Below are 25328 nucleotides of genomic sequence, written 5' to 3'. Positions count from 1 at the left end.
ACTTAGGGGGGTTATTGGAGATTTTTGGGGGGTGCCTGGACAGGGTGGAGTTTGGGGGGTGGACTCTATGCATTAAACCCCTTTGATGTCCTTGTCCTGCCCAGGCAGTACCCCCAAATCTACAGGAGTTTCTCAACTGGGATCTAGCAACCCTATTTCCCATCGCCAACCAGTGGCCAGGAGGGACATAGCAACCCTAATCCCTGGTATTTTTCGGTAGAATTACGAATAATACCAGTATTTTCATGATTGCCCTTTTGACCTGAAAGTGCTCATTTCAGTTTTGTTTCCCCTTTGTGCCAAATAAAAACCCGCAGTTGTTTATGTTCATGTTGTCTTCTTTTTTCTAGCATTGAATGATTTCCCCCCAGCGACATGATGCGTTTTCCAGTGTTGTCTAGATAGATAGATAGATAGATAGATAGATAGATAGATAGATAGATAGATAGATAGATAGATAGATAGATAGATAGATAGATAGATAGATAGATAGATAGATAGATAGATAGATAGATAGATAGATGGATGGATGGATGGATGGATGGATGGATGGATGGATGGATGGATGGATGGATGGATGGATGGATGGATGGATGGATGGATGGATGGATGGATGGATGGATGGATGGATGGATGGATGGATGGATGGATGGATGGATGGATGGATGGATGGATGGATGGATGGATGGATGGATGGATGGATGGATGGATGGATGGATGGATGGACTTTTTTAAAAAAGGGGGGAAAGGAGAGAAAATAGGGAATGTTCACTGATCCCTGGGTAGGCTAACAAATAATAAAGCACTTGGTGAAATCACCCTTGCACTGGAAGGAACTAAATTGCCTCCCCTACAAATAACTGAGTTTAGGGTTGCCAATTCCAAGGTTGTAGCTGGGGGTCTCCCACTATTACAGTCCTCCAGAAGACAGAAATCAGTTCCCTGGGATAAATTAGCTGCTTTGGCAGATGAACTGTATGGCCTTCTACCCTACTTAGATCCTCCCCTTCCCCAAACCCCCAATCTCCCACAGTCTCCATCCCCACCCCAAATCGCCAGGAATTTATGTACCCAGAGCTGGCGCCCCTACTGAGCCATGTGACCAGGTGTCATCATTTGTAATTGGTTCTGAGAGACCTACCATTCTTGTTGTAGGCATTCGATCAGGGGGAAAGGTGACAGCAGATGTGGATTGCTTTCACAATGCACAACAGGGTGTTATTACTACCAAGTGGCTTGCTTTGATTCCCCATCCCAGTTCTTTAGCCAGCCCCAGCATCTCTCTCAGTCAAAAGATTTCCACATCCTCGTGAACACCAGCAGATGCAGGCTGGGAAACTCCTAGACATTCGGGACGGAGCCTGGGGACCTCCTTGGGGTACAGTGCCATAGATGCCACCCGCCAAATGGAGAGCCAGTGTGGTGTAGTGGTTAAGAGCAGGTGGATTCTAACTTGGATAACTGGGTTTGATTCCCCACTCCTCCACCTGAGTGGCTGAGGCTTATCTGGTGAACCAGGTGTGTTCCTGCACTTCTACATTCCTGCTGGGTGACTTTGGGCTAGTCACAGTTCTCCCCAGGGGTGGGATCCAGAAGGTTCTCATAGGTTCCCGAGAGTAGGTTACTAATTATTTGTGTGTGCCGAGAGGGGGTTACTAATTGGTGATTTTGCCACGTGATTTTTGCCTTCGTTACGCCCCTCCTCCGCTCCTCAGCAGTAGTGCGCAGAACTTGAAGCAGTCTAGCAGGAGGTGCACCGGCGTGCGTGGCAGCCTGTGCCTGCGTGCATTCGTTTCCTGCCCAAGGACTGGCACAGTGGCTGCGTCCTTGCCACAGCCCTGCCCAGGAATGCCCTGCCCCTGGAATGCCCCGGTCACGCCCCCGTCGTGCCCTGCCCAGCCCCATTGGCACTCCGCCACTGTTTGAATCCCACCACCATGGGAACCTGTTACTAAAATTTTTGGATCCCACCACTGGTTCTCTCTGAACTCTCTCAGCCCCACCCACCGCACAGGGTGTCTGTTGTGGGGAGAGGAAGGGAAAGAAGCTTATAAGCCACCTTGAATCTCCTTACAGGAGAGAAAGGTGGGGTATAAATCCAAACTCAACTGTCGAAAGTAAGGTGCGAGTCTTGTAAACAGATGCCCAAAATGGGAGTTTCATGAGAAATGGAAATTATATTTTTTGCATCATACTGTTAAATCTAGACAATGTTTTGGGGAATGAAGAAAGGCAGCTGAAATATGGTACTGATGTTTAAAAATAGATCCAGCATACTATTATTTATAGATGTTGAGAAAGAAGAAGGGCAGCTGCTTGATTTGTAGTTAATATGATAAATGTGTAGCAGATATCCCATCTATTCCAATCTTTAAGAGAAGACTAAACAGAGTTATATTACTTGAATACTGATAGGTGAGAATGGCTTTATATAACTTAGAAAATGACAAAAGTCAAGACTCACTTTTGTATATACATATTTGCAGTGGTGGGATCCAAAAATTTTAGTAACAGGTTCCCATGGTGGTGGGATTCAAACTGTGGCGTAGTGCCAATGGGGCTGGGCGGGGCACAAAGGCGGCGTGGCCGGGCATTCTGGGGGCGGGGCATTCCTGGGCAGGGCTGTGGCAAGGATGCAGCCGCTGCACCGGTCCTTGGGCGGGAAACGAATGCACGCAGGCGCAGGCTGCCACGCACGCCGGTGCACCTCCTGCTAGACTGTTTCAAGTTCTGCACGCTACTGCTGAGAGGAGGGGCGTAACTAAGGCAAAAATCACGTGGCAAAATCACCCATTAGTAACCCCCTCTCGGCACACACAAATAATTAGTAACCTACTCTCGGGAACCTGTGAGAACCTGCTGGATCCCACCTGTGCATATTTGTGCATGTGTAAGTTTTGTCATTTTTATCCATGAAAGTTATATACTGTTATACTTACGACTTTACTATGTTTTTTTCTTCTTTAAAATATAAAATGAATAACGTGTGTGCGTGCGTGCGTGCGTGCGTGCGTGCGTGCGTGCGTGCGTGCGTGCGTGCGTGCGTGCGTGCGTGCGTGCGTGCGTGCGTGTGTGTGTGTGTGTGAGTTAATGATGCCTAGCCAAGAAATCCAGTTTGGATAGGCAGAAAATGGCCGCGGCTCTGTGGGGGGAAAAGCAGGCTGCTGCTATATGCCTTTGTATTCTAGACAGCAAAAGATGGACCCCTACAGTCAGAAAGGTGAAGAAGAGGGAAAGGACCATCTATAGTCCTTTTGTGTCTTTGTTGCATCCTTCAACCATCATGACTGGAAGGCATACAATAGTTGTTTCGAAAGGCCACAGCAAGAGAAGGAAATCTCTTTTCAGATTATAGCTTTTCTGCACAACTGTGTGTTGACTAGCAGTGGGTCATTGGCTAGGAGGGTTGCTTTTGCCTTATCAGAGTCTCCTCTATTTTGCCAACTGAACTTCAAAATGTCACATTGTGTGATGAGTTGACTATAGCAAGCCTTTGTTGGCATAGACAGCAGTACAACAATAATAAAAACAGATTAAAAAGCATATACAATACAGGATATACATGTTAGGACGAAGGAAATCTACTGGCATTTAGTAATTTCCAGGAGAAAGTCTGCCACTATCATACAGAGAGAAGGATCAGGGTTGTTCAACAAGTAGTGTAATCTAATTAAATCGGGGAGATCGGGTAAATGTAAAGGAGTGAGATTCACATACTTGGATCTGATTTCCTTGAATCTGAGACAGTGAAGTAATTGGTGGGCCAGAGATTCAACTGAGCCATCGTTACATGGGCACAATCTTTTAGCCTTTTCTTGCTTATTAAATCTGCCATGTAACAAGGCAGAAGGCATAACATTAAACCTGGCGAGCAGTATGGCTCTCCTTTGAACAGGGTTTATTAACCAATACAGGTAGTATGCCAAGTGGCCCCGTTCAAATGGGAGAGAAATGAGTTGCACATCCGCCGCATCCTTTCTGCACAAATCTCCTAAAATGTTTGTAAAACATTTGTGAAATGTTTTCAATTCCCCTCTTTACACCGATGTCTGCACTTAACCCCTCGAAACAATTCCTGGCTACCATTACCCGATTTTTCCTTTTTTTGGTGGGCGGGGGGGGAGTTCTGTGTTGAATTGATGCTTCAATGCTGCACAGCATCGTTCTGCACACTATACTCCTCGTATACTCAACAGGTCAAAGATTGCCCCCCCCCATAAAATAACCAACAGAGAAATGCTGCAAATAAACAAGGGGAACTGAGTGAGCTCAGAAAATGGTGCCAAGGAAGGAATTTCAGGGAAGCAGAGAAGCGTGGAAAATGTACTCAGTCGATCGCACAGCAACTGAAGACGTTTTCAAAACGTTTCAGCCAGAGAACCGTTTTAAAAGGGGATCCATTTAAAATGTTTCGAGGATGGAAATTGAATGCTTGGGGGGTAAAAACAACGTGGAACTTCATGGAGGAAACGTGTTATTTCCCCTCCTCAAAATGTTTTAAAGGAATTGTGCAGAACAACCCAACGAATAAATGATGCAGAGGTCTTGGAATCTGTTGAAGAAGCCAGAAAGGGAAGAAAGGGAGGAATATTGCCATTGCAGATTTGGGTGTGACTGAAAAAGTCACCAGGAAGCTGGAAAGTGAAATGTTATCACCGTCACTGGCCATCCTGAATTGCCTCAATATAGGATTTGGGCAACTCAGAAGCATTTGTAAAAAAAATGGGGTTTCCAGCAGTGGGTTGAAATATTCCTGGAGATTTTGGGAATGGAGTCTGGGGTGATTAGGGTTTGATCAGGCTGACCAGACGTCCCGCTTTTGGCGGGACAGTCCCGCCTTCAAACAACTTGTCCCGTATCCTGCGAGTTAGTTAAATTGTCCCGATTTTTGGGAGGCTGCCGCATTGCCTTCTGGGGCGCAAGGCAGTGCGGCAGCCTCCCATGCGCGCGGCCGCAGGAGCACGGCCTTCTGGGGCTTGCCGTTTCCCGCCCAACGGCAGCGCCCCAGAAGGCAGTGCGCTCCTGCGGCTGTGCGCGCATGTGCGCGCACGTGGCCACCTACCTCCTGTTCCGGTTCACAAAGATCACCTTAGGTTTGGTGAAAGGAGGGAAATCTGGTCACCTTAGGTTTGGTGAGAGGAGGGAAAAGAAGGTGAATGGAGCAGAGGGGGTCAAAGTGAAATGTGGGAAGTTAGAAAAGAGATAAGGAAGTTCCTTCCTTTTTTTTCTGCCTTGAATCGGTCCCATAGAGGTGATCCCAAGTTCCCATATTCTGATAGATATGGAAGAAGTTTTCTTTCCCTGTTCCCGCTTCTTCTACTGATTTGTTTTAGTCCTCTATCATGTGAGCCCCCCTTTTCTAAAAAGGCCCGTATGCTTCAGTCTCACCATGTATGTTGGGTACCGTAATTCTGTAATTAGGATTTCCCTTTTCTGCTCTTGCTTTCAGTCACTATTTCTTACTTATTTTGCTGCATTTTTTCCATTATGGCAAAGTGCCTCGAGAAATTTAATTTTGAGTAACTGGGAAAAAAACTTTTTAAATCTCTCATCATAATCAGATATGTAAGTGCTCTCGAGGAATGATCTGTAATCTTTCCCTAAATTAAGTCCCTACCAGATAGTCATGTCAAGCACAGCATCAAGCAAAGTGGGAATTCATATACTGCAAATCAAAATTTCTTTAAGGCAATTTCATTCATGTTGGAGTTCCTTCCCCTTAGACTCTTCTCTTCGTCTTTCTTTTTCTATACGTGAATTGATGCATTATTCCTAACAGCAGTCATTCTGTGATCTCAAAAAAGAATGTGACCTGTGCCTCCCATTGAGGCAGGGAAATACCAGCCTCTAAATCCAATTTCCACCCACCCATCCCCAATGAATCGAGGCACAGGAGAAAAAAATTGTGTCTCCTCACAATGATTCTCTAGGAACTCTTCATAATCTTTACGGCACAGACCATAGAGACTGGAGGAGGCAACCTAGACATCATCCAGAAGTAACAGTGCATCTTCCCCAAACTCCTTCCTCTTCAGGCATCCCCCTCCAAATGCTCTCAACATTTGCCAAGGCAGTGTTAGAAACTCTAAGGTGACCATGAGATGAGCATCCCACTGGTGTGCTTCAGGGGCTGTAAAGTACAGAGGTTCACACACACGTTCTTCTGAGGATTCCCTCCGTTCTTTGGAGGAGAACCTACTTAGGATCCCCGGCCCCAGATAAATCTGGCTGGCCTCTACAAGGGCTTTTACGGCCCTGGTCCCTACTTGGTGGAACAGGATCCCTGAGGAGACCAGGGCCCTGCGGGACTTACAAAGTTTCTGCACTTACCTTTGCTGCCCTTTGCTGCATGCTACTCTCAGTGCGCGTCATCTCTGGCCCTGCCTTTCTTGCATGACCTTCGCCAGCTCTCCTGCATCGGGGGGGGGTCATCAAAGGCGCCCGTTTCTCTCAGCGCGCCAGGGATGCCATGCACCTTGAGGGGGGCAGCTGGTCAGGCTGGCTACGGCTCCTGTCACCGTGAGTGGGGAGTGCCAGGGGACCCCGCACTACTTGAGGAGAGTAGCGCGGGGCTTAAGGTAAGTGGGGAAAGGGCCATGGACCTGTTCTGCTGGGCATTTGGCCAGTAAGGTTGAGGAGAACAACACCCCAATTCCATCCAGGCCTCCAGTGGGTGCAGGATCAGGGTGGGTGGAGGGTGGGGCATGCCACCATCTATTTACAAATGGCTCCTGAGTTTTCAATAAATGTTAATATTAAATATTGTAAGGTATTTTAATGTTTGACAGATGTAAATTGGTTTTAATAACATGAGTTCAAATATTGTTAAATTGCATTTTTTTTTATCTGTTGTTCACTGCCCTGAGCCCTTCGGGGAAGGGCTTTCTATAAATGCAATGAATGAATGAATGAATGAATGAATGAATGAATGAATGAATGAATGAATGAATGAATGAATGAATGAATGAATGAATAAATAAATAAATAAATAAATAAATAAATAAATAAATAAATAAATATGAAAACCACGCTGTGCCCAGTTAACCAGGATAGCAGCCACTGCCACAAGGCACACAGAATTAATAGAAAACAGCCTTTGAAACTCTTCGCACCTTCTTCAAACCAACAAAACAAACCTCATATAGCATTTTTTTCCCTCAAAACACAAACAAGTTTTTTTTTCATTTAGGCGAGGGAGCTGTTGTATCCTTCTCCTTCACCACCCCCACCCCAAAAAAATCTTTGCCACAATGTACTCTAGTGTGTAAATAACTTTCTGAAATCTCCACGGTTGTTTTTTTTTAACTACTTTCTGTTTTTTGAAAATAATAAAGGTGTCTTAAAGTTTAATAAGAAACACTAAGAGATTGGCAGCTCCGCTGTTCAGTCACACAAAGCAAATGAAACAGGAAAGCTCTGACAGGTGAGACATAAGAGGATGTCGAGAGTGTCAGCAGTTCTATGAGAAATTAGAATTCAAGAATTATTGGTGTGTCAACAGCCAGAAAAAGAAAATACGTATATTCCCTCCGTTTTGTCCAATATTCTTAATGCAGCATTAATACCACATGTTTTTGTCAGGCTGGCCCTTGTGGGAATCCCATGAGGCAAGACACAATTATTATCATTTTATGGACGAGGAAAACTGAGTTTGACAGTTGCTTTATGGTGTCCCCATTCTTCCCAACCCGTTGTGCATGAAATATTTTGCAGAGCTTGAGTGGTGCATTGGTCAGTAGGTAAGACAAGGTCTTGAAAGACCCAGGTACAAATCCTCTCCCAGTGCAGAAACTTTCTGGACGTCCTTAGAACAGTCACTTCTCTCGCAGCCCAACTGGGTTGTGTGAAGACTAACAGGAAGTTGGCTATGTGTACTCTCCTGAGAAGCAGCCCTGACAGAACTCACTCGTCCAAGTCCATCCGAGCTAATTCAGGGCCAAAGGATACTATCACACTTCATGTCAGTTGGACATTTCTGCAGATATTTGAAGGAAACGTTTCACAGGTGCTCTTTGCTTTCACCATTTCCTCATTCACCCTCCAGCAGGTAGTATGAGAAAGTCCTGAAGATACTGCGGTGTTGTAGAGGCCTCAACAATCTTCCTTTGTGCAGCAGTGGCGTAGGAGGTTAACAGCTCGTGTATCTAATCTGGAGGAACCAGGTTTGATTCCCAGCTCTGCCGCCTGAGCTGTGGAGGCTTCTCTGGGGAATTCAGATTAGCCTGTACACTCCCACACACGCCAGCTGGGTGACCTTGGGCTAGTCACAGCTTCTCGGAGCTCTCTCAGCCCCACCTACCTTACAGGGTGTTTGTTGTGAGGGGGGAAGGGCAAGGAGATTGTCAGCCCCTTTGAGTCTCCTGCAGGAGAGAAAGGGGGGATATAAATCCAAACTCTTCTTCTTCTTTTCTCAAAGATGCTGCAGAGACCACATTGGCACACCCTCCACAATGTCTTTTACCCCTGCCATCGAAGCTTAGAAGGAGTTCTTCCAACATCATGGTATTCACCAATGAGACCATCTTGGCAAAACTAATAAAACAATGCCCTCCCCCAAAACGTAATCCCAGAAATATGTTTAAACATCTGCCTGTCTAATTCTAAGGGGCACAGTATAAACTTTACCATAGGTAACGCAAAAGATAGAACAGATGAAAACCATGTGAACTGCAAGAACATGCTGTTGACTACTTAGGGGGGGGCAGAAGATGGGGTGCTCAGCAGGGGGGTCACTTAGGGGAGGGGAAGCCATTTGGACTTAGTCCTGGCATGTCTCAAATAGCTGAACAAGATGACCTTTGAGTTCTATGGAGTGAAAAACATCCCATGTCTACTTGAAATTGTACGCTAGTATATATGTGTGTTTGAGAAAAAAAATATGGTTCTTTAAATCTTTTCTCCCCTTTGCCTGATCACAGAGAGTGTTGCTATGGTTTTATGCTTAATGGATATTTATTTTTAACCGTCAGAACACCCATTTACATTTTTTTCAAAAAAAATCATTCAGCAACATGCAATAATTTCAGCTACACAGCGTTGTGTACTGACAATAGATGAAAACTGTAAAGTTCACTTTGTAGTTCAATCCAAGAAGATTCCTCTATCCATTAGAAACTCTTGAATCTCAAACTTCAGTAACTTGGCACTCTGTAATGTCTCCCATCGTTCCCGAAGATGGAACATTTCCTATCTGGCTATGCGTTCGTTTCCCTGTCCATATTTGGATGTATTTTCAAAGGGGTTTCCCTCCCAAAAAAGCTCCTAAAGAAGAAAGAACAAACCAATAGTATAAAATAATTAAGTGTTGTTATTATTCAAATGGCCCATTTCCATGGAAGATAAAGCCTATCTATTGATTAATGTTTAAATGGTTATTAGCTCTGAAGTACAGGCAGAGTTGATGGACTGTATAATTCGCCATTCATTAGCAGTTGCATCCATTTCTTCCGCTGCCCTTTCCCGTCGGGACCAAAACCTTCCTGAGATGCCAATAGCAATATACTCATTCAAAACAATGACATGCTACAGAAAACTGGGATTCTAATGTGCACACCGTGCAGAACTTGAGAACATTGTTTTAATTGATTCACAATTTGGTATTGTTAAAGGCTTTCATGGCTGGAATCAACTGGCTGTTGTGAGTTTTTCAAACTTGGTCCAGTAGTTTTTGAAAAAGAAGAAAAGTAGAAGAAGAGTTTGGATTTATATCCCACCTTTCTCTCCTATAAGGAGACTTACGGTGGTTTACAAGCTCCTTTCCCTTCCTCTCTCCACAACAGACATTTTGTGAGGTAGGTGGGGCAGAGAGAGTTCCGAAGAACTGTGACCCAGCAGGAATGTTGGAGTGCGGAAACACATCTTGTTCACTAGATAAGCCTCTGCCACGCAGGTGGAGGAATGGGGAATCAAACCTGGTTCTCCAGATTCGAATGCACCTGCTCTTAACCACTATACCACGCTAACATTTCACTCGCATCCATGGCTGAAAATGTCATTCAGAGAAAAAACTGCCAGGCCATGGCCATACACCCCAGAAAACCCACAATAGTCAATATACATATTTGGCCATCTAACAAAATGTGGATCAGAATACAAATCAGCTGAACACTCATTTGTATAAGGCTTCTTCTTCTTCAACCAAGTTTGGCTTGGACAATCAAAGAGGAGAACTGTGGAGCCAAACTGCAGTCAAGTCTCTGTGATGTCTTCATACCGTCTTGCCCCAGAGTGATTTGCCCGTTGAACCAACTGTGGGAACTTGCATAGCTCTGGAGAAGTCAAAAGCCCATGGAGCTTTGGAACGAGGTGATGTGGCCAAGTGTATTTGTCCTTGGCTTCAGACATTCTCATTTCTCTTTTTTCGAGAAATACACCAGGAACGTTGACAAATGCATGTATTTGGTGCAAATAGCCTCACGGGGTTCATTTCTCATAAGGAAGAAAAACATCAAAATGGATATATAACAGGCAAACCAGTCTCCTCCCTAATCAAGGCCCATTAAAGATATATACAGACACAGACAGACAGGAAGACCGGATGGAAAACGGCAAGAAAGTGGAGAATGGAGGTCCACCAGGGAGCTCCTGATGTTCTCTACCCTCCTCCCCATTTTAAGAACTCTGGTTGTAATTATTTTTCTGAAATCAAGAGTTTCCATACATTTTTGCCTAAAGCACTAAATACAGAAGACCCTGGAAATCTGAGAAAGCCAACAAACACTTACATAAGCAACAGTACTTTGAGAAGGGAATGGCAAATCTCTAGTTAGCACAGCTTTTTCCTAAGTAGAATGCTAAACAAATATGGGGAAGCAGGAGAAACTGCTGTCAGAACTGCAAAGGCAGTGAAACCAATTTTCAGCAAGATTAGCAAACTCTCTCATGCAGGGCCGTACCACCCAGGGGGACATGTGGGGCCAAATGTCCCCAGGCTGTGGCCATTTAGTCACATAAGGGGGCATAAAATTCACAAACACTCATGGCAGGTTCACAAATCTTCACTTCCCCCTTCTTCTGCCCCACTAACTGTTCCCATTTCCTACTGCATCTGTGTATGGTTCTCCAGTTGCACAGTGGCAGATAGGAAGGCGCTCCAAAGGGTGATCACCACTGCACAGAGGATTATCGGCTGCCCTCTCCCCTCCTTGGAAGAACTCTATAATTCCCGAAGCCTAAAGAAAGCCCAAAATATTCTGAGAGACCTGTCTCATCCAGCCCACTCTCTTTTTGAACTGTTACCATCCGGCAGACGATTCAGGTCTATAAAAACTAGGACAAAGAGGCTCAGAGACAGGTTCTACTCTAGAGCTGTGGCTATGATGAACTCCGTGGCTTCGTGTTGATGTGTTTGGGGCTGTGTAGGGATGGGTGGAGGAAGGGGAAAGGAAGGATGGGGTATGAGTCTGGAATTGTGTGCATCGAGGAATGCTGCTGTAAATTTCATTGTGCGTGCACAATGACAATAAAATGCTTATGCTTATGCTTATGCTAAGTGTATTTATCTAAGGTATACACGTTATTTAATTGTGAATTTTTATCTTTATAGTCCAACTTTTCCTGAGTTTCAAACTGCTCTTCCCCCCCCCCATGATTGATATTGCTGTTATTTTTTTTCAAGAAAAAAAATGGATGTCTAGAAGGAGCAGGTTCATCCCAGATAGCTAAATAAGATTCTATAGATCCATGTTCTGCCGAAATGACAAATGCCGAGTCGAGATTCTATCAGACATATTGAGTTGGCGGTTTTGATTTCATTTGTTTTATATTGAAAGATCAAAATCTGGACATCTTGGGCCTGCGTCAGGAACGGAGTACCATCAGTGGGGACGTGCTGGCTAAAAGAGAACGGATTGTTGAGAAAACAGTAAAACATTCTGTCGTCGATGATTTGCATATTCCAAGAGAAGGATCTGGAGCTTTTGTTCAAGTCAATGGATGTCTCTAATTTATTGGTCTTAATTTGTCCCCCCACTTTCCTGCCATCCACTGCAATTACCTGAAAGGCTCTTGTCGATTTCACAGAGTTTAAAAAAGTAATTTTCATGCTATGGGTAGTTTTTGTCACCGGCATAACCCCTCGTTCCAGTTGGTCATGCTTGCTACACATAGTGACACAAAATGAAAATGGAAGACAGACAATGCTGTGCAATTAGACAAGACAAAGTCGGCAACAGGAGACAAGAAGACATCCAGACGCATCTGAAATACAAACAGCTTTTGTCAACGTGTCGTCCGTCACACGAGTATGAGAACCGTCAATCATCATTGCTGCGAGTCATGAACATGTCACTTCCCCCTTTCAGAGAATGGATGGTTGATGGATGGATGGATTGTCCACCTGTCATACCAGTGTACAATGGTGTCTGAATTGGCTTTTAGTTAACTTCATTGTGATGTGTTGCGCAAGGTGTCTTGTGCATCTTCCATTTGGCAACTGTTGACAAATCTTTTATTCGGTGGTTGGTTAAAGATGGTTGCTTAATGTGGGTTTCTTCTCCCTCTTGCTTTTCAAACTCTAAAAGCTAATGTATTGAATGGTCAACAATAACTGCATGTTCAGAAAAGCAAAAAAAGCTAGGGCGTTTGTGTTGCCTTTGTGACACCCAATCACGGTTCAAAAGGTGGAAGCACTGAAATCCTCATAGCAATCGTGACCAAGCAAAGAAGGTCTGTTTTCGTTGCATTAAACTCTGTCTAGGGTTGTGGCTGAACACACAATACATGGCTCTCTTTATTTCTTGCAGATATTCTGTGGACAAAGATCCAGCCAACTGGCTTGAAATTAACCCTACAAATGGCACCATCGTCACCACGAATATCCTTGATCGCGAATCTTCATATGTCATCAGCAATGTGTACACGGCGTCTTTCCTGGCAATTGACAGTGGTGAGTAATGGGCATTCCTGAAACCAGGAGGCGGTTGTCCGATGCCAGGTAGGGAGCTATGCATCCTATGGAGAGGGCAATGAATTGTCTTATGTGTATATGGCCTGAGGCTAAAAGAAACTGATTGATTTGATGATGATGATGATTGTCTTGGCAAATCATTGCTTCCATAATCTGACCGTACTGAAAAAAATCAAACTGTTACTAGATCTAAGTTTGATTGACATACGTTGAGAATCCACCACTAAAAAAATCGGCACTTCTCATGGGGGGGTCCCCCAATTTTTTTGAGCCTTTGGAATTCTGACACAGTACAGTGTGCACAACCACAAAATGGTCACCGTAAAAGCTGGGACCCACTACAAAATGGCCTCTATAAAACCACATACAAATGAAGCTGAAGTTCAGGGTAATTCCCTTAACCTCGAAGAGTGTGATTCTAAGTAGAGTTTCACCCTTCTGAGTCCCTTGATTTCAGCTGACCTAGAAGGGTGTAACTCTGCTTAGGACTGCATAGTCAGTGTGGGAACACCTGGAGGACTAGCGTGTGCAAAACCCAACCTCTGAATAATAACGGTCACACTTCAAGCACACATGATTAATTGATTCATTGATTGAACGAACTTCCTGCCACACATCCATGTTGCTTATTGCGGCTAGCGGCAGAGTTGGGATGATTAATACCCCAAACCCTTCTGAGTCTGAACTTGTAGTCAATGAAGCACCACCATCAGTGTTCTTAGGCAGGATGTCTGGGCAGAATTTATTCCCCCCAGAGAATATTTTCTGAGCTAATATTAAGCCTTTGACACCAGAGCACCAATAACTAACATATTTGTCATGCCCAGATTCCGTCCCATTGAACGTGTTAATGGCAATTAGAATGAAAACACAATTAAAACACCCTTGTTAAAATGCAATATATTGAACATATTATGCAGATTAAAGTTCCTTCTGTTGCACATAACCTAAATTAAAAGTATCTTATGAAAAACTCATTGCGAGTTGCTCTGGTACCCCATTAAAAAAAGAGGCGGTGGGAAAGGCACAGCTGAAAGGCACGCTGTGTGAATAAGGGCTATATTTCTCTCACATAAATAGCTAATACGCTTTGCAGCAATGCAGCCGGCTTCGTCGCAGCGATGAATTGTAAAAGTGCACTTTCTAAGAGGGTAATGTCACATGTTTGTGCTGCATGACTTGGTATAAGGAACATTTACAGGGTTTTGACAATAATATGGTTTTAAAATGCAAAACAGAGGGGGAAGCCTACTTTGCTATGGTGATTTAGTTGTCTATTCATAGATGTATTTCCCTTGCACTGCAATATCTGTGAGAGAAGGTGATTTCCTTTGAAATAGAATGCTGCTCAACAGTCCTTATCCTGAATTGGTTGGTATTGGGGGATATAACTTTTTGGCTGGGTGTCTTCATCACCATTCCTGCTGTTGTTAGGGAAAGAATGTTCAGGCATGTCTACGTGCAATTCTGGGCTGTATCAATAGGAGAAAAGCTAATGCGATTCAGGGCGGTGTCAATTGGAGTATAGTATCTAGATCGAGGGAAGTAATTGTGCCTCTCTATTCTGCATTGGTTAGACCTCACCTGGAATATTGTGTACAGTTCTGGGCTCTGCAATTTAAGAAGGATATTGACAAGCTGGAACAGGTCCAGAGGAGGGCAACCAAAATGGTAAAAGGTCTGGAATCCATGCCCTATGACAGTGATGGCGAACCTTTTTGAGACCGAGTGCCCAAATTGCAACCCAAACCCCACTTATTTATCGCAAAGTGCCAACCCGGCAATTTAACCTGGATGCTGAGGTTTTAGTTTAGAAAAAACTGGTTGGCTCCCTCTTCCTCCGCCCCACTTGCTTGAGCAGGGGCCAGCCTGCACTAGCCTCCAGAATGTCCTGTGCGCACCACTCTGTGCCTCTCTAGCATCTCTGCCTCCTCTGCGCCCCCCCCTCGAGCAGCAACCACCCAGAGCACAGGCACCAGGCCCGCCAGTTGAGCCCTCCTTGCTCACCGCGGTGTGCGCATATCGTGCTCAGTGGCCCAGGCCAGCCTAGATGTGTGTGTGTGTGGGGGGGTGATTTTCTGTCCCCCACATGACGAACTCTGTGTGTACGTGCCCACAGAGAGGGCTCCGAGTGCCACCTCTGGCACCCGTGCCATAGGTTCGCCATCACTGCCCTACGAGATGAGGCTTAGGGAGCTGGGGATGTTTAGTTTGGTGAAGAAAAGGTTAAAAGTTGACACGATCACCATGTTTAGATATTTGAAGGGATGTCATGTTTGTCTGTGATAATGTTCTTCAACAGTCCATGTAAGGCCTTCGCTGTGTTTAGTTCCTGGCAGTGTTTTGAAGGAATGTTAATTTCATGACCAACTCTTCACTTCACCCACCACACCCTCCTTCCAAAGTGCTCTTTTTAAGCTCCGGTCTGGATAACCAGAATAGCTCATTCTTGTCAGATTTCAGAAGCTTAGCGGAGGTTAGTACTTGGATGGGAGATCACTAAAGAAGTCAAAGACGACCAGGAATGGCAAACTGCCTTCAAACTTCTTGTCTTGGAAACGCTACGATTGCTATAAATTGACTGTGACTTGACTGCCAAAATGTAAAAAAAGTTCTTTTGCTTCACTAAAGCAATGAAATTGATTCCGGCAGAATTTCCCTAGCCAACCAGTGCTAATGCCTAATTTTCTCAGGATTATTATGTTCCCAATGAGCTACGTAATACATGTAGCCTGGTGCCCGAATAATTTAATAGAAGTACAAAAATTATTCTTAGGACTTTTATCAACAGTTAAATTAACTGAAAGACTATCAAGGTAAAAAAAAATGCTGTGCAGCAGCTCTGGTGGAGAGCAAGGCCATCCATAAACACTCGTAGTTAATATTATTTCCCCCCTTCACTTTTATTAAACATTTTCTTTTAGAATAAACATGGGTGGGCATAGGTGGTGGTTGTTGCTGTTGTTGTTGTTGTTATTTCTATGATATGCAAAGAAAGTAAAACAATAGAGTTTCCGGTGATTCCTAGAGTTACCATCAATCAATCAATATTTTATTTCGGTCAAAGACCAGAAAATATCAGATATAAAATATAAAATCCAGATAGTACATTTCCAGACCAGATACAAAATAAAATTGAGGTAACCAGTTTCCAAAGACTGTTTGTCCAAACCATAATATAAGTTCAAGTAAAAACTGGAATAAAATTTGAATAAAAGATAAAATCATTGATCCAAAGTTCCTATTTTTATTGCCCTACTTGTCCACGCCTTTTATATTTATTTATTTATTTATTGTTTACATTTTTATACCGCCCCATCCCCTAGGGGCTCTGGGCGGTGTACAACAACTTAAAATACAATAAATAAGTTATTAAAATCTTTAAAACAGCGGTAACACTATACTAATAATATAATAATAGAAAGGCGTCCGACCAACCCCATTTTTCATTAAAATTCTCCCGGGAAAATTGGGGGAGATGGAGGGAGGCGAGCCGCAGTAGATGGTAGCCTAGATGGTAAACTGGCTGGGGCACCGTTTCAGCGGTTATCCTCCGGCTCAAGCGGAACAACTGCTTTTACAGGCCCTGCGGAACTCACCAAGGTCCCGCAGGGCCCGGACTGCCGGAGGGAGGGTGTTCAGGCCGGGCCAGGCTGTGCTGCCCTGGTCTGCAGGCCAGCCGCATCATTGAGGGGCCAGGGACCACTAACAGATTAGCCTCCGTCGAGCGAAGAGGCCGTGCAGGGACATACGGGGTGATGCGGTCTCGAAGATACGAGGGCCCCAGGCCGCGTAAGGCCTTAAAGGTCAGCACCAGCACCTTGAAAATGATCCGGAACTCCACCGGGAGCCAGTGCAGCTGGCGCAATACAGGTTGAATGTGATCATGGATGGGGCTGCCTGTAAGCAACCGCGCCGCTGCATGCTGGACCAGCTTCAGTCTCCGGATCAGACGCAAGGGAAGACCCGCGTAGAGCGAGTTACAATAGTCTAATCTGGAGGTGACATAAGCACTGAATTTTGCCACCTCTCTGGTTATATTCGGATTGGCATCTTCTAATAGTCTTTCCATGGCACAATCCTCAGGGCCAAGAAAAATTGATGTTGGAAGAGAGTCAAACAGTTTTGCCCTCATTTCTTTGTGAGTGGGGCATCGTAAAAAAATATGCGTCAGGGTCTCTATTTCCCCCATATCACATGGACAAAGCCTAGAGTTACCATCATTGCTCCCAGGTTTTCCACAGAAGTAATATCATCACACTTGCACATATTTTATTTTTTTTTTAAATCCTACCGGGGTCTTTGCAGGCCTACTGATATTTGAGGTTTTACCCAACAGTTTCCAAGCTTATCTTAAACATCAGAAGAGCTAGATGTGTGTTTGACCCTGCCCACACTAGCTGGAAACAGCTCCTCCGGGTTTCAAGCAGATGTTAGTGAAGATGTTAGTGACTTGAATCGTCAGCCTTCCGCATGTTGAGCTATAGCCTCCTCCTGTCAGGAATTGCTCCTGGACAGCAAAGGGGCTCTGTGCTCTGTCATGTTAATGGGCCCTCACTCTACTTTCAGTTTCCCACTTTCCCCTTGAATTGCAACATGTAGTGAATTAGGAGGACCCAAGCGCCGGCGCATCACCTTATCTCTGTATACCGGCCTTGAGAAAGTAATGGCTGTAACATTCCTGTCTTGCTTTACTCCACCTTTGATATAGGGGGAGAAGGGGGGAGAACTCAGGTATAAAAGGTTGAATCCAGAGTCAGTTCTTTAGAAGTGGCTTCTTTTGAGGCCATGCTGATGTCTGTCAATAAAGGCTACTGATTGGAAATCCAGAGTCCTATATTTGACTACAGATCCGGAGCTTGACACAACCACAGTGGCACAGCATTATCAAGCCTTGAACATGAGATTCGTCCCCCCTTTAAAGCAAAGGTTAGTTTTGCACTTGGCCTTTGCAGCAGCCTCTTTTTGCAAACTGTTTTGCAACTGAGGAATTGATGGAGCACGGTATTTAATTCCATAGATAATAAAATACGACCTTTTATCCGGATGGAATCTCTTTATTTAAAAAAAAATTAATCCCTTCTTTTGAATGAATGTCCTAATTTGCTTTGCACTCTCTCTTCCTTTCTGCAAAGGTCAAGCCCCTCTCTGTAGTGTGCTTATTTTTTATTATTATGAAGAGCTTATGTGGACACAGAGGCTCTGATCTATTACAGCCAAAATTAAATAGGAGGGGAATTTTATGAAGCTGAGTCAACACATTTAAACGGATCAGACCGTGTTCAATCTGGGGGTGGATGAAAAGGTGAAAATCTGAGGTTAGACAATGAGATGAAACAGCCAGTCATTTAAGTATATATCTAAGAAAGCCATCTATGTTTGATTTTTTAAAAATCACCTGCGATAAGGGTTATCAACTTACAAGTGGTGTTCAGTAATCTCCTGCAATTACATTTGATCACTAGGTGACAGTGGTCAGCTCACCTTAAGAAAATGGCCGCTTTGAAAAGTGGACTCTATGTCATGATGCCCCATGAAGTCTATCCCCTCCACAAGCCCCACCCTTCTCAGGCTCCACCTCCAAAATCATCAGGTATCTCCCAATCCAAAGCTGGCAACCGTACCTGCTGAAGACTTAGAAGTCATTGAGGAGGGGGTGTTTGTTTTGTATTGTCAGTGAGGTTGAGTCAGTGCAGTTAAAAGGCCAAGCTAAAATCTACTTTATAAGCTGGATGGTTTCATTATTTTTATTGGAATACCATTTTTTGTGTTTCTTACTTACTGGTAATGTAACCCCCATGCTCAGAATGGGTTGACCCAGAAAGGGGTGGAGACTCAAAGCAGCAAGAGGCTGCAGACCTCATGTAGTTTGGAGGAGACAAGGCTACCAGACTTGGACCTTGATTTGTATAAGCCCTTAACACCTTGTTAAGGGCTTCTTTTTATGTTTGTAATGGGTGAGAGTTCTCCTGGAAACCTTCATCGTGTTGAATCCTGTTCATCAAGCCCTTGGTGTCTTCAGGAGCCAACTCACTTGCAAAGAAGAATTGGACTTGGCAGTATCAGTAGACTGTAAATATAAGGACTTGAAAATGCAACCTGAACAGGACCTTGAAGTGTGATGTTAAATGTTGATTTTTGATGTTATATGTTAAGTAAACCATTTTGTTTTTAAAAATTGTTGTTGCAAACTCATTCCAAGTTCTGCCCCACAGAACCCACAGATAGAGGTTACAGTAACACAGAGCACGGGGCAAGGGGTCACAAATACAGCTGCCTCAGCAACGCCTCCGCTCTAATTTCCAAGAAGAAATGCAAAACTCACAAGTTCAAAAAAACCAAGCTACTTTCCAGTTCCTTTTGGGGAGGAATTTACCCCCAGCTGCTCTAGAACGAGAGCTAGCGCGGTATAGAGGTTAAGAGTCACAGATTAGGTTCCGAGTTCCAATCTCCACTTGTGCCATGGAAGCTCTCTGGATGACCTTAAGCCAGTCATGCTGTCTCAGCTTAACCCATGAGGATAAAACAGAGGAGAGAAGAAAGATTTGGGTCCCCCATTGGGGAGAAAAGTGTGGTACAAATAAAATAAGCAAATAACCAAATGATGATCCAAGCAGCAGGTGTTTGCAGATCTCTGGTTAAGCCCACAGGTCCTAAAGTTGGTAATAGGGATGCCGGCCTTCAGGGAGGACCTGCTGTATAGCTCATTTCCAGGCTACAAATATCAGTTATCCTGGAGAAAAATGGATGTTTTTTAGGGTGGACTCTATGGCACAATAGAAGAAGAAGAAGAGTTTGTCCGAACTTGGACGACTGGAGAAATAAGGTCCAAAAACTTTTTATTATGGACAGAATTTCCTTTGATCTGAAAGATCAACCAACCGAAGAGTATTATCGTACTTGGCAGCCTTGGATAAGTCATGTATCTTCAATGTATAAAATCTCAATTTATTCAATAGGTTTTTAAGGTCTAACTAATAATGTTATGAAATTGTTTCTTATACTTTCTCTTCCTCCAAAGAAGGATGTTTTTTTTTCTTTTCTTATCGCATAGGGATTAATCTGTGCGTATCCTATTATTACGTTGTTACTGCTTTATTGTAGAGGGGAAGTCAGGGGGGGATAGAGGAGTGGGGGGTGGGGGTAGGTTGTAAGGGAGACTCGATTTATACGGAATGAGTAGCAAAGCTTAGGTAACAGATATTATGATTTTAATTTATAGGGGGTTTTTTCTGGACAGACAACTTGCTCTCATTTGTATACTACTTTATTGTTGTACTAACAAACTCCCCTTGTTGGAAAAGCAATAAAAATATTATTTAAAAAGAAGAAGAAGAAGAAGAAGAGTTTGGATTTATATCCCAACTTTCCTGTAAGGAGACTCAAAGTGGCCTACAAGCTCCTTCCCCTTCCTCTCCCCACAACAGGCTCCTTGTGAGGTAGGTGGGACTGATAGAGCTCTGAAGAACTGTGACTAGCCCAAGGACACCCAGCAGGAATGTAAGAGGTCAGAAACACATCTGGTTCATCAGATAAGCCTCAGCCACTCAGGTGGAGGAGTGGGGAATCAAACCCGGTTCTCCAGATTAGCATCCACCTGCTCTTAACCACTACATCACGCTGGCTCCCCCTGCAGTCCCTGTCCTCCTCAGGCTCCACACCCAAATCTCCAGGAGATACCGAACCTAGATCTGGCAACCCTAGTTGGTGGGAAAGCCTAGTGGGTGCATAGGAAGGAGATCCGTGTGTCTCCGATTCTGCGATGTACCCCAAAATGTCCTAGGATGAGTTCCTTGATGTTGTTGAGAAGTCATTCGCAAATAAAACCTTTAAGGCAATGTTGGCGATATTAGCCCTTAAAAAACTGAGGGGAAACTCAGATATATTGATGAAAAGACATCGATGGCGGCTAAGAAAATAATTAAAATAGCAAAATTTGCTAATTAAAATAGCAAAGAGATGCATGTAAGTTCACAGTTAAAAGTGTGTCATTCCGTACGTCTTAACCTGTTTATATACATTAGGATGCCTGAAATTAAATTATCACAGATTGATTCCACCTAAAGCACACTGTTTGGAAAGAAATCAAGCAATTAGTGGCCATGGCAACTCAATTAAACCTCTTTGGCACCCTTTATTTTAATTGCAATATTAATTGGAAAGGGGAAATAGAATATTCATCCTTTACTTGTCAATTTAAGTTGGAGCAAAATATGAATTGCACAGAATAATATTGTTTAAATTAGTCACAATGAGCTTCGGCTTGGAAGCAGGGTGTGGGTGGGGATCTAATTTGCATCAAACTGTATTTAAGATTGATGGCGTATGTCAATAGCAATTTGATAAGAGCTTTGCCTTTTGAAGCATAATTATTCAAACCCAGGATCTGCTCACATTATTGAAATATATGAACGACTGTAATTTTCAAGACCTTTAAAAAAATAATAATAATAAATGTGGCAAAAAAAGAAAGTAGGAGTTTTACTTTATGGGTCTGTTTCTTTCTAAAGCGAGAGAAATGACTATAAATTGGTATATGTCGTGTCACCGAAGATAGTTAAAAATGTCTAGCATAAATTGATTAATTCTTGTGTAGATGTATTAGAAAAATCTTGTGATGCAAAATCCATTACATTGGGTGAAGTCGGCCCGCGAGGGTCGCAAGGAAGAGGCGAGACGCAGCGATATCATCCGGTGGAGAGAAGCCAGTGGCAGGAAGCATGATCCGTGGATCTGGCGACTCTGCCATGGTCTGGTCCCTGGCACCTTTTATTAGGGTTTCATAGGGGCGGATCGGGAGGCGGGAGAGCGGGAGAATACTGTACAGTATATGACTCATAGGGGCTGCGTACGTGAGAGAGGAAACGTTCCTGTCCAGGCCTAATCCATACCTGGGGGCAAGCACCCCTTTGTCCCTTTGTCTGGGACATCTTGTGACAGTGAGTCAGGCATCCCATGATCTATGACTCATGGGGGTCTCGGGGGCAGGTGAGCGTGTGCGCCCAGAAAGGCACAGATGGCGCAGGTGTGCCTGTGCTCTTTCTGAGGCTCTGCTGGGTACGCGGGGCTCATCCCTACAATTGGGGACACAAGAAGACTAGGAAAAAATAAGGATGGAATCATATGTGTATGGCCATCTCTACTTGACTGTCATAAATAATAAATAAATGTAGGCTATCAACCTCCAGGATTGTACCTCATCTCTGTACTGCAGAGGTGATTTCCGGACAGACATAATATCCCAGGGGGGATCCAGGATCATACATGGGTTGTTTGTATCTCGGTTTCTCCCTTCACACAGCTGCCCATTATCGCGTTAAAACCGGGAGGAAGAACTCCAGGTAATTATGCATGAGCCCCCGGTTTATTTTCATTTTCCACGCCAACCTTTCCCCACATGCGCAGACATTCCAGTTTTTCCGACGTTCCGATTGGCTGCAACTGTGGGGCTGGGAGATCAGGCGGCAAGGCGGGAAAAATAAACCAGTCCCTCTCCCACAGTGTTTGCATGGGAGCAGGAGCGGCGCAGAGTTTTGCAAAAGAACCACCAATTTAGCAGTTTTTGAAAACCCCAGGATAAGTGAAATCTCGCAGGGCGGGCCCAATTTAGGGCCGGAAGCCACACGGAAGTCATGCCCAAACCGGGATGTTTTACCTCCCCATCCCAGGATATTTGGCCTGTTTGGAAAATGCCAGAGATCAATTTCCGTGGAGGAATTGGCTGCTTTGGAGGGCAAATTCTATGGCGGTTTCCGCACGGGGAAACAACAGCGCTCCAGGGATGGGGGGGGAAACGGTGCCTGGGGCACTGTTTGCACAGGAGAGTTCCCCTGAAGTGGTGCAAAGACGCCGCTTCTAAAACTCGCTTGGGGGGTGAGTTTTATGGAATACGCCGGTTGCCACCAGTTGCCGAGCGAATAGCAGCAGGTGGACGCCGGCGTATTCCTGTGGCGCTCCCAAACAGCTGCCTACCTTTTTCCTGCCTTTCGGCGCTCTGAGGAGGGAAGGGAACACGTGCATGTATATATCTTCTTGTGGTCTTTTATCCCTACATGGGAGCATACATAAGCATTGGGGAAGCATTGTTTTGACACAAAACAATATGACTGAGCAATTTGGGGGTATCCCTGATCTACACCAGTTGTACAGACCTTTATGAAGCTCCTGGCCCTTACTGTATTGGTATACAGGGGAGGAGGAATCACCCCCTTACAGGAGAGAAAGGTGGGGTATAAATCCAAACTCCTCCTCCTCCTCCTTCTGATTGGAAACAGCCCTCCAAAGTCTCAAGTGGGGGTCTGGCACTTCACCTACAACCTACACCTTTTAACTGGAGGAGCCAGGGATAAAACCTAGATTTTCTGCATGTAAAGCTAACATTTAGAACTGATCCATGGTCCTTCTAGGCCTGCAGGAAAGTACAATTTCAATCTTAAACCCAGCTCAGTATTCAGCAGTTTCCTTTCAAAGGCAGTGTAAGATCTGAAATTTATGCTCTTTAAGATTATTTTGCCTTTGAGCCATACTACAGCTTTAAGAAAAGTTTGGTAATACTATCCATTAATACGGTTGAGGGCTCTCTCCCCACCCCCCACCCCTTCTTCTGTGACATTATAATAGCACTCGCTATTAAGATGGGCTTCTGGAATAATCTGGGAAATTCTGATTAAAGTTTCCTTTTTTCTAATTGCACCCGATAAGAAATTCTCATATGAAAAGGATTTAGATAAACGTTCAGCGGCTATGCAGCCTAAAGTCCCTAACCCAAAAAATAAAATAAAAAAGGATTTGATATATTGTGTGGGGAGTTTTGATTCTGCGTGTTTCATCGCGGTGCAATCTCATTAATAACACTATCCCCTGTGATTTACATTCTTTTGTTTGCAACTCTGCCATTTTGCTATTAATTGATTGGCATCCCTTTGTTCCTTGGCCGCCGTCCACTATTCATTCCAATGACTGCATTAACTACAGCCAGGTATGTATTGTGTGCATTGTATTGTGTTCCTTCTCTTTGGGCCTTTACTTCATTTTCTTGGTACTGAACCTTTATGTCTAATTAGATGACATTTCACGAAAATTCCATCATGTTATTCCTGGTTTGCTTTTTTACGTTTCTTCCCTTTCCCACACCGTTGAAAGTTAAATTAGAAATGCCTTGGGGAAGAAACTGGGGACCTTTTATTTGTATCACACTGTTAAATACCGTGTACATTAATGGTACTGTGCAGGGGCGTACCGCCTAGGGGGACATATGAGGTCAAATGTCCGCAGGCTGCAGCCATTTAGTCTCGTGGGGGGTGGAAAATCACCCCCATACCTCTCCTCTTTCCCCCCTCAGATTTGAGAGTTGGGGCATGTTCTATAATGTGATGGTGACTTTGAGATGACCTGGTGCAAAAAGAGTTGTTTGGTCGTGATGGGGGAGGGTAGCCACCCATGGCGGGAGGTGATACGCCTCTGTACTATGTAGCAGGGATCACCCACCGACGCCTTTTCTGGTGCCCACCAAGTGGTTTGAAGAAGTAGGTGGAGTCAGGTAGGTCTTTTGCCCCACAAGGCTTCTGACTGACCCTTGGAGATTGAATTGGCTGAGCCATTTTTTAAAAAATGTACACCGCCCTGAGCCTTTTGGGGAAGGGCAGTATAAGAGCATGATTAGATAGATAGATAGATAGATAGATAGATAGATAGATAGATAGATAGATAGATAGATAGATAGATAGATAGATAGATAGACAGACAGACAGACAGACAGACAGACCGGATCGATCTGACCCGGATCAGGATCTAAGGATCGATCTGGACGGATCGATCCGGATCCGGATCCGATCTGATCTGGACGGAGAGAGATGATAACTGATAGATATGACAGGAGAGAGATGATAAATGGATGGATGGATGGACGGATGGATGGATGGATGGATGGATGGATGGATGGATGGATGGATGGATGGATGGATGGATTTGGATGGATGGATGGGATGGATGGATGGATGGATGGATGGATGGATGGATGGATGGATTTACTACGATGACATGACATGATATAATACTGATGGATGGATGGATGGATGGATGGATGGATGGATGGATGGATGGATGGATGGATGGATGGATGCATGGATGGATGGATGGATGGATGGATGGATGCATGGATGGATGCATGGATGGATGCATGGATGGATGCATGGGGAGAGGGAGAGAGATGATAATTGATAGATAGATAGATAGATAGATAGATAGATAGATAGATAGAGAGAGAGAGAGAGAGAGAGAGAGAGAGAGAGAGAGAGAGAGATGATAATTGAGAGAGAGAGATTGATAGATAGATTGATAGATTGATAGAAAGAAAGAAAGAAAGAAAGAAAGAAAGAAAGAAGAAAGAAAGAAAGAAAGAAAGAAAGTTGCTTCAGTGACT

General features: G+C 44.2%; 1 protein-coding gene across 1 annotated transcript in view; it reads left to right on the top strand.

Annotated features, from left to right (window-relative positions):
• Positions 1-25328, top strand: part of CDH13 (cadherin 13) — a 714654-nt gene that overhangs the window by 663075 nt on the left and 26251 nt on the right. Inside the window, exon 11 of the mRNA XM_048515605.1 lies at positions 12744-12886. Within this exon, the coding sequence (XP_048371562.1) occupies positions 12744-12886 (143 nt within the window). The remainder of the gene's footprint in view (positions 1-12743; positions 12887-25328) is intronic.

Source organism: Sphaerodactylus townsendi, linkage group LG14 (genome assembly GCF_021028975.2).
Source record: "Sphaerodactylus townsendi isolate TG3544 linkage group LG14, MPM_Stown_v2.3, whole genome shotgun sequence".
In the NCBI taxonomy this organism is placed as follows: Eukaryota; Metazoa; Chordata; class Lepidosauria; order Squamata; family Sphaerodactylidae; genus Sphaerodactylus; species Sphaerodactylus townsendi.
The sequence above is the reverse complement of the archived record's forward strand: the minus strand, read 5'-3'. Positions and strand labels throughout refer to the sequence as shown.